The sequence below is a fragment of the Hypomesus nipponensis genome, chromosome 8 (assembly GCF_054491055.1).
Source record: "Hypomesus nipponensis isolate SF chromosome 8, ASM5449105v1, whole genome shotgun sequence".
In the NCBI taxonomy this organism is placed as follows: Eukaryota; Metazoa; Chordata; class Actinopteri; order Osmeriformes; family Osmeridae; genus Hypomesus; species Hypomesus nipponensis.
Genome location: NC_140368.1, coordinates 4,027,748 through 4,038,049, shown reverse-complemented (window position 1 = coordinate 4,038,049; position 10,302 = coordinate 4,027,748). Strand labels below are relative to the sequence as shown.

Sequence of the window (10,302 nt, the reverse complement as noted above, 5' to 3'; positions counted from 1 at the left end):
TGGTTCTCGAGGCAGGCCTCTTCTGGTTCCTGAGGCAGGCCTCTCCTAGTTCCTGAGGCAGGCCTCTCCTAGTTCCTGAGGCAGGCCTCTCCTGGTTCCCGAGGCAGGCCTCTCCTGGTTCCCGAGGCAGGCCTCTCCTGGTTCCCGAGGCAGGCCTCTCCTGGTTCCCGAGGCAGGCCTCTCCTGGTTTTCGAGGCAGGCCTCTCCTGGTTCTCGAGGCAGGCCTCTCCTGGTTCTCGAGGCAGGCCTCTCCTGGTTCTCGAGGCAGGCCTCTCCTGGTTCCTGGGCCTGTCCACGGCAGGGGACCAAAACTTCTGTTTTATGACACCTGTAAAAGACTCCTCCTTCGGGGGAAGCCGTGGTGGCAGTCGCCCCTTTCCCTGCCCACTGTGGCGGCGCTGTGCGAGACGAGAAAGAAAATCACACATCCCATTTCTCACACGCTTGCTCCTCTCGCCAGTGCCCAAAACGAGTTTTATGGACATTTCCCCCCGTCCACTGCAGATGGGTTAAATATGACATCAAAGAGGCTTTAATGTTTCACAGTGCCTCTCACATTTCGGCCCAGTATCAAGTTCAAAACTAGTGCAGGCTGCATTTTTACAGTAGATTTAATGGATCAATGTCCATAATCACATTAGCACTGGCTTAACTTATAACAAATTTCCACATCAAAGGCCCAACCCTTTGTTATAATCATGCGTGGCATTTTCTTCTTTATCCAATATTTGTAGGCCTACTGATATCGGCAATGAAGAACTATGTCAAGGCCACTAGGCTATAGCAGTCTAAGTGTTGCCTGGAGAATAGAGTTATGTGAAATGAAAAAAGCATCACCCCACAGAAAACACTTACAGATGGGTCGTTTCCCTCTCTGTGTGTATTCATGCTTTCAGTTTATGATTCCTCTCTTTCATCTCCATCAACCATCTCCACAGACTGTGGTTCGTCTCACTGGGATCGTATGGTCGTGAGCTGCTTCCTAACCAATCATTCTAACCTCTGTCAAGTTCATTCAGCTCCACTCTATGTCTGTATTATGCAGTTGCTCTGTGTTATCATGTAGGAATATATTTTGCTCTTCCTGTTTTTCTGTAGAGAAACATCACGGGCCAATAGAAATGTGCATGCTATGATGTTCATCCCATGACAGTTCCAGGTTGTTGCCCCTTGAAGTGATGATGTGGTGTACATTTAAAATGACAGACACACTTGGATGGATGGCTTCCATAGGTTGGCTATTCTGGGAATAAACTATGACGTAAAAGGAACAACACGTTTGGCTTCCCTCATCAAGTTAATCAAGACAGGCTTCCCCTTTCTGGTGTGTGTGTGTGTGTGTGTGTGTGTGTGTGTGTGTGTGTGTGTGTGTGTGTGTGTGTGCAAGCAAGTTTATGAATCAGCCCAGGACTTCGTGAATGTGTATGTTGTCAGCCCATTGCTCATTCATAATATGCAATTTTATTTTCCGGCTGATTGTATGGACTATACATGGGTATGCATGAAACCCCTCTGCATATATCCCTCAGCCTGACCCAGCATAAATAAACAGAACCAGTCCACAATCCATCATTCTGCGTGCAATGGGAGCATGCCCAACACAAACATGGCTTCTGTTTTCTATCTGTGAGAGAATGGGACAGTGAGACAGTTGTGGGTGAGACAGGTCCAGGAAGGGATGAGACCATGCAGGGTCGGCCCGGCGAGGCCTCTCTGATTGACCATGACTGTGAAACACAAAACCACCTGGCCCAAATTAGGATTATACAAATGAGCTTCTCCTCTCCCGGAACTGTTCTCTTCCTTGTGTCCTGGAGAATTTAGACTGGATGCAGAGTGGCCTGTGTTCTTTATTTGGCTTACCGTTCTCTGAGCTTTGAAGTCAAATTCCACTGGGGTTCCAAGTTCTACATCCGTACTGTCAGAAGCCACTGTGAAATAACACAAGGCTCCAGGGCCTCAGTGGACAGTCTTGGAGTGATTGCATCCCCTTTGGCTACAAAAATTAGGGATAGTCTTAGAAAACCCCAGCGGTCGAGTCCTGCTGTTTCTATGCACAAGGTCACAATCACTCAATTACTTTGTTTAAGACCTGTTATTCAAATCAACCTGAAATAACACATTGTGAGTTTGGGTTGGCATCCGGTCTGCATATTAAGTCGTGGAATCATTAATGAATTGCTTGAATACACTTTATCAAGCTGAAAATTGGGCATTGGTAATTAGTTTGTAATAATAAAGCTTGGTCATAAAAAAGATATCTGTTTAGTATTTGTTAGACATGTACTTGGCTCTGTACTTGTAGTTTCTGAATCAATTTGGTAAATGAATGGTGAGGTGCTGGTCTGGGATATAGGCCAATGTGGGTCTAACCACGCTGAAACTCCTGGATGAGATCATAATCTATCTCCACCAGCACTACAGTGATTACAGTTCTCTTATCCCATGTCCTCTGAATTACAAAATATTGTGTGTTTATGTGTGTGTGTGTGTGTGTGTGTGTGAGCACCTTAATAAACCTCCAACAGGACAATTAATGTGATGGAGAGTCCACTATCTGGCCTACCTCCACATTAGTGGGGCTTAGTGACATGCCCTACATGGAGAATTGTAGGTGGGACCACCCTTATGACAGTGCCAGGTACACAATTGTCAGGGTCTGGTCATGTCCATCTTTATATTTCTTTTGAACATATCTAGGTGCGAGCAGTCCCATACAGCAAAAAGCATTACTATTCTTGTGCTGTGGGACCAATTACTGTAGCAAGACCTATGTAATGCCATTATGTAAAGAAAAAGGCAAGCAATACTATTCCTTCGTCATTGCATGAGTACTTTATTTACAAAACCTTCTTGGGTAATGTAGTGACACTCTTTGATCACACACACAAACCAACTGTATCGAATTAGCCTCTGTTCGCTCTCCAATCTGTCACTGCCCAAATTAATTTGTTGGCGTGTGTGCTGTGATTAGAGAAACTTTGGTGCCATTGGACCAGGGAGTGTGCCAACTCCCCCCACGCCCACCCCTTTCCTCAACTCCCACACACACACACACACACACATCCTCCAAATCTGCGGAATTCTCTAGAAGTGAGGCAAAGCCCCCACGTCAGAACCTAGCCCGGCGGACGTGTTCAGATCGCCCATGCCGCTAATGCATCCGAGGCCCGCGCTCCTGCAGTCAAGTCAAAATAATTAAAGACATACTGCATCTCAGGGCTTCATTAATCATGGTTTATATGGACTTTGAAACTCTAATTAGGAACAGCCCGCCTCGCCGGGTTTATTGTGTCTGTACAAATTGTGGGTATGCCGTGTGCCAGGAATGCCCTGCTCTTGACCGGATTTTACAGGAAATGGTGATGGAAAACAAAGAGATAAGATTTGGTGAAAAGCAATGAGAGAGAGGTGGTTAGGAAGCAGCCAGGGACTGGTGGTTGTTAAGGAGAGTTCAGTTAAACCCTGGATGCCAATCACGGTCCAGCTAATCAATTAAAGACAGTGAAGGGGAGTTGCTTATGAGTGGATCATTATTTGTGGAAGATGTTGTCAGGCCATCAATCTTAACCTGCCAGGAACTGTTGTTGATTTTCAACAACCTTAGAACAAGTCCCCTGTAGAGTAGAAAGAGATTGCTTATCACATCAGTCCATAGTTTGAGAAGAAGATAAAGAACTTGTCTGACTGAGATCAAAGCTGTAACTCTTCAGGTTCCCGAGCTCAATGAAGCCACATGGCGCAGAAATAAAACCATTTGGCATTCCTGTCAACCTGTCGTGGTGAATCATCAGAGATTTCCCCCCCCCCCAAAAAAATCTAAGATTTTCACTCCGTCCAGCAGTTCTAGAAGTACACCAGAGAGTAAGATCTCAGTCAGAGATTACGGGATATTTAGCTCTCACAGCGAGGAGTGGAAATGACTGAGTTGCTGTCGACACCAGAGTTCCCTGCTTGTTTTCCGAGGGAGCAAGTGAGGCTATGCTTTACTCAACACTTCCCTGTGGATGGGTTGTGACGACTGGTGCTGGCCTTATCGGGAGCGTTGCTTGGCGCATTTCAAGACCATCACAGAAATGGACTTGAGAAAGTGCAGGGAGCCCCTGTCCCGGACACACGCATTTTCTCCTCCCAATAAAAGTTCTCCTGGCAGTTTTATAACGCATTAGCCTCCTGATATCACGGAAACACACAGTACATGCTGAAAGGGGAGCATCCATCATATGGAGGGAAGTAGTATTTTATTTTCTCTCCCTAATGAAGAGCTACAGACAGGATACTCCTCGCAGGTGGGGAGCTGTTACGGCCCTGCTCCGGTCCAAGTCGATATCTTGCCATGTTTGGCCTGGATTTACACAACTTGCGGCTTTACCTATTATTAACCTGAAAGCAAGTGGAAGATTTTCATGAAGTGAGGGGAGGAAGGAAGTTTAGACCTGTCGTCTGTTGGAGGTTTTTAGGGGTCTACTCTGGAGCTAGTGTGTGTCTCATAGCTACCTGGCAGGAGTTCATCTTTTCTCCAGCACCTTTCGTCATTTAAACGTGTCATTTTACAGTGACTTTGACAGAGGACAGCTGTTTGATGAAACAAAAAGCTCACATTTTAAATAAACACATTTGGCAAAAAAAAAGCCTATGCTAATTTGAGAAAGTCAACTTCTGTTTAAAGACCCTGGTGTTTGTCAGCATTCCTCGCAGGTGAGCTCACTCTGGAGCCAAGCAGCACACTCTCAGCCTCTTCTACCTCAGCTCCGGCCTCAGCCTCTCAAGCCTCAGCCTCTCAAGCCTCAGCCTCAGCCTCAGCCCCAACCCTCGCCCAAACTTCAGCCTTCGCAGCTCGAGACTGAGCAGGAAAAACCGGGTTCAGCTGTCTTACTTGGCTCACCCAATATTTGTCTGATGGTAGTCAAAACAAAACTAGGGCAGGTTTGTTTTTTCTGATTAGCTTTCAAATGACTCATGTTTTTCATTTTCGTGATGAAGGTTGAGGTTCGCAGGGTGAAGATATCATCTCCTGTCGTAAAAGTATTGTGACACTAGATAGTAAATAGTAAACTTGATTTACTTATTTTTCAGATATGACATGAAGTAATTGTTATATTACATTAAATAATTGTAGTACTTAGTTGTTAGAAATAGTGTAGTCTAGTATTAGAGGGTATTTATGTATTTACCAAGCCCCTCTCCTCCCTTGCCTTCATCGACCCATTATTGCTCATTTTTTAGCGGGCAGTGGCTCACATTAAATCTCCATAGACACATGATGTGACCACACAACAGGTACTGTAGATAACATGGGCGTATCTACCCCTATTTTGGAGCCCCCCCGTAAGTTTCATTACCCCCCCCCCCCCCCAATTATTTTAATTAAAAAAAAAAATTCTTCATATTTTAAATCTAAATGTATTAATTTCTCTTCCTAAATCCCACAAGAGGACACTATTTTAAAGGATATTATCAAAAATATCTTCTGGGGGAACATGCCCCCAAACCCCCCTAGTTTTGCTGGGTTACAAGAAAAAGAATAGGTTTTATCTAGGGGCTTAGCCCCCCCAAAAGTAGGAACCTAGATTTGCCCCTGGTAGATACAGTACAGAGGACATGAGTACAAAAACATTTAATAATGAAGCAATAAGGAAAATAAATGAATGCAAATACTAAAATATATAATTGTATTTATTACTATTAATAATTAGTCTTTGCTAGTACTTACAAAGGGAGTTTTCAAGGATGGAACAGAATAAATTATCCTCAAATACAATAGTTCCACCTGGTGGCGACAGCATGTGTTGCAGACAGTGAACCTTGTAGCAGCCTGGGAAAGTAGGATGCGAAACAAACAGGGACTTTGACCAGCAGAGCGTTAGAATAATCATAAGAACAGTCATGGGAATAGTCACGTGATGCAGACGTGAGAAAAACCAATAAGCTAAAAGGTCACTTGGTCAGCTGATTAGAACGGGTGTTGGGTTAACCCAAACTAAATCCACATGAGGAAACGTAATACTTTGAGAAGGCGTGATGGAACAGAAATTGAGAAACGGATTCACAATAAGTCCTGCTCACCAAACGGAACATCTGGAGAGTTTAGCAGCAGTTGACAGACCGCTGAAGCTGTCAGTTAATCCTTCAACTACGTGAAGACGCACAGTGAGACGAAACTCAAGGCTGCAAGAAACGAGTCATCCTTTCCACGGAGCGCAGCTGAATGCATTGCCCATCCACCTCGTCAGACTGCCGCGGGTTCTCTCTGGGGTGCAGGAGGGAGTAGTAGACCACCAAACACAACAGCCCCAGAATGGTAGTCACCTCGATCAACAGCGTGACGGGCCAGAAGAAATCTGTATCCTTCACCTCAGGCTGCAGCAGCATCAGCAGCACCGGGGCGGACATGTTCGCCAGAACGTGAAACACATAGTACACACCCATGGCAGATCTAGTGTGCTGGCCTTTGACGTTGAAGAAGGTGAAGGTGAGGATGACTCCTACGATAGCCCTGTAGAGATACTCCATACCTTTGGAGGTACAGAAGTTAGTCTGGAGCCAGAAGGCCCACGTTGTCCCCAGGCTCCAGATGATGCCCATGGCTACGGTGCTGTAGATGTTCAGCACCAGGAGGAGGGTGTAGCTAAGGATGTGTGAGGTGATGGTCAGGAGCTTGTAGAGCATATAGACAGCTAAGGGCAGGCCGGAGGGCATCTCGTTGACGTGGGTCAGGGATCTGCGGAGACAGCGCCGGTAGTCCACGATGGACCAGGTGATGTTGACAAACGAGCCCACCAGGGACACATCTGGGGAAGGAGATGTGTCTGTCAGGACCAAGCTATCACATGATAAACGGACGGATGGACAGACAGACAGACAGATTTCCATGCATGCACCAAAACATGCAAACACACAGACACACACACACAGACACTCACACTGTGTGATGGACCTGTAGTTGTGTCCCAGAATGATATAGAGCTGAAGAAGCAACTGAGGAACACTCTCCAAGAAGGTCTCAAACAGTTTGAGCATGCTCAGATCGGTGGCAAGACCAAACAGTCGTAGTCTCAGGTCTTTCTCATCCACAGTGTTGTCATATGGTTTCGACCAAAGAGCACGGTAACCCTTCTTCAGCAGGTGATAATACCTAAAGGACAGACCGACAGACATGATACAGTACATGCTGTGTACACTTACACACACTGAGACAGCAGGCAGGTATCGGCAAGCTCTTAAGTCAACCAGAAACTCTTATGTCAACACACACCATATAATTACATTCTCAAAGGTAAAAATTGTTGTAAATCCTGTCTGAGGAATGCAGAATACATTCTACCACCATATCCAGCATGCTTTCAATGTCATTTAAAATGAACATCCGGGTGTGCATTAACCTATCTTCTTTGGAACTCTTGTTCTTTAAGATATCAGGTAAAGTACTTACCTGGTGAAGACGCCCATGCCTGATAAGTGGAGCAGAGTAAGTCCACATTTGGACATTCCAGATATCCTACTGTTCCCATCAGGGTTGATCAGGATGTTCCTCATATCGTCCCTGTACCACGCGTAGCTGAATATCTGTGTGCTCACTGCTCCAAGCAGCATAAAAAGAAGAGTGAGTCCGGACCAGACAAAGTCTCTGGCTATAAAATAACTCATTCCTAATACAATGTCGGTCCCAACATCCACCAAGTAAAGCACTAGTCCAATAACGGTGCATATCCATCGCAGTTTGGTGTATTGAGACTCTGAAGAGATCATCTCAGCAGCTATGAGGGGATGAGCTTTTGATGGTATGCGTTGGCTGAGCTTCTTTTAGCAGCTGAAGTCCTCATTTACATCTTTGTTCTAGGAAATACCATTTTGTCAAGGCAGATCCAATAGTTATTTGCAAAGGCTGGTTCATTTCCTGTAAAAACACAACACAGAAGTGAAGTGCAGTTAGGAAACTGCAGATTCTGTGAATTGTTTCACATCAATGTGACATTAGAGAGAATTGACACTGCAGTGTGACAGTGTTTTACAGCAGTGATACATGTCTGTACCCTTTGCTTGTCATGAACTCTTGAATTGTAACAGATAGGTTAGCATACCTTCAGTACACAGTCTGACATATAATCAATCAGCTGTCTATCAAGGACAATAAAAACCTCCTTCCCTGAACAGTTACATAAGCTTCTAATGCAACAACACATTTGTTCAATTTTCCTGAACATAAATACAGTCACTTCTAGCCCTCAATATCTACCTGTTTAATACATCTGTTGGACCAGAAAAATATTATTTTTAAGTAAATGCTAATATAGCCCCATGCATGTTTTACGTCATCTATAAAAGTAGGATCCTATTGTATTTGTATTAGCAATTATTATTACTTTTTTTGGTGTAATACTTTCAGCTCTATCACAAAACCTCATCTTAACAATTTTGAGGGAAAGTTAAAATTGTACAAAATGTATACACATTCTTGAATATCTCTTGGTATGTTCCCCTTTTGCTTCAATGACAGTGTGGACTCCAATGACATAAGTTTGTGCAAAACCTGATAACCTATGTTATCAATAACTTCAACAACTGTCAACTTTCTCAGACTTAAATTCCTCCATTAAGTGTTCACCGTGGTCTCAGACTTTAGGACCCTGCTATATTTTTCTGTATTTTACAGTTTCGCAACTTATTCAAATTTTTCCGGACAAAAGATAAAGCATTGTTGAATTGTGTAAAAGAAAATAAATGTACAAAGAATCAGGAATTTAAGGCTTGATACTTACGCGGCTGTGAAAGAGGAGAGTGTTCGAGTGGCCGAGGACTGTTCTTCTCTCTGTGCTCTCATTTCTCATTTCTTCTAATCCATGTCACAAAGCCACAGCCCACAAAAAACACACCCAACAACCTGGAACGTATGACATAACACTTCCAAAGATTACAGGTGTATATGTGTTGACTCAGATTAAATTATCTGTAGAATGTTCCTGTGAACACAAACAAACGAATACTATACATTCACATTGTCACCTCTTTTGGGATATGATCTCGCGCACACAGGAAGTACAGGACACAAATTCCGAACATTTGTCAAGGTCCTTTATAGTTTACTGATTGTGGGAAGTGTTAGTGGTCATGTGTGTGAAATTGTTACTTCCTGTGCTGATCTTTCGTACAAACTGTGTGGTATAGGAATTTCCGTATGACATAGTGGTTTCAATGTGAAGCCTATTCAATACTGAGTACCACACAAAAAAAAAACTGAAAGAGAGAGAGAGAAAGAGACATAGAAAGACAGAGACAGAAAGCAAGAGAGATTCTGCCTGTCTTTCACAAGGTAGAAAAAGCACAGCATGTCATGAGTGCTGGAGAGGAGAAGTTGTGGTATGGATTGGAAATGTGAGAATTTCTTATCATGCCTTTGGTCACATTGTTTGCTACATCCTTCTACTGTGGTTGAGGCATTATTTCAGTCATAAGGTTGTTGTGCCCATAGACCAGGCATGACCTGTGTGACTTCTTCAAAAAACATCATAAGCTCTGTCCTTAAATTGTTCCAATGACTGAGGCCATCACTGTAGGATATTTGGTTGTGCTTTACAGAAAGTATGAGGTGGTTTTATGGCAGGGAAATCCTAATCAATACATTACCTGTCAAAAGTTTCAGAACACCCTGTTTTATATAAAAATCAAGTCACAAAGAAGGTCAAATCCCGTGAATAACATGAATCGGTTCATAGGTAAGCGGTACAAACAGAGATAAAAAAAAAGTTTTAGTTGTCAAGAAGTGAAAAAGACCTTAGGAAGGTCTTATGTCATCATGAAGGGGTTTTGGAATTCACCTCTTTAAAATTGAAATATGAATTTATTATTGTTATCAACGCTAAAAACAATTCAATGTTCATGAACTCAGGTTGCTCAAATTCGAACGGTCAAATGCAATTTTTACAAAAGTGAACGGTAATTTTATTTTGGGGGGGATTTGAATTTTACTGTTCGAATTTGACCAACCTGAATTTCAAATTTTTTAAGAGGATAATTCAAAACCAACACATTCGGTGGTGTTTCCAATATTAAGTATTCAAAGGCTTTAACCCTGTAAGACCCCTGGTTGTAAAATTACTTCACTTTTAGCTCTTAAATTGCTAATTTCTTTATTTTTTTGGAAAGACCATATTTATCCAATGGCATTGCAAGGCAAGACAATAGGACCCATTGGCTGTGTAAATGTGGTCTTTAAAAAAAAATGCAAATGTATTTTTTTGGACAGCTAAAAGTGACGTTGTGATTTTATAACCAGATCTTACAAGGTTATAAATTCAAAACATG

General features: G+C 43.2%; 1 protein-coding gene across 1 annotated transcript; it reads right to left on the bottom strand.

The window, feature by feature from the left end:
* Window positions 1-5,701: 5,701 nt before the first annotated feature.
* Window positions 5,702-8,875, bottom strand: xkr9 (XK, Kell blood group complex subunit-related family, member 9). The gene is made up of 4 exons (XM_084703383.1): window positions 8,760-8,875; window positions 7,433-7,897; window positions 6,924-7,135; window positions 5,702-6,791 (listed from the first exon to the last, which is right to left on the bottom strand). Exons 2-4 carry the CDS (start codon window positions 7,747-7,749, stop codon window positions 6,163-6,165), a joined length of 1,158 nt encoding a protein of 385 aa, XP_084559509.1. The 5' UTR covers window positions 7,750-7,897; window positions 8,760-8,875; the 3' UTR covers window positions 5,702-6,162.
* Between the last annotated feature and the right edge of the window lie 1,427 nt (window positions 8,876-10,302).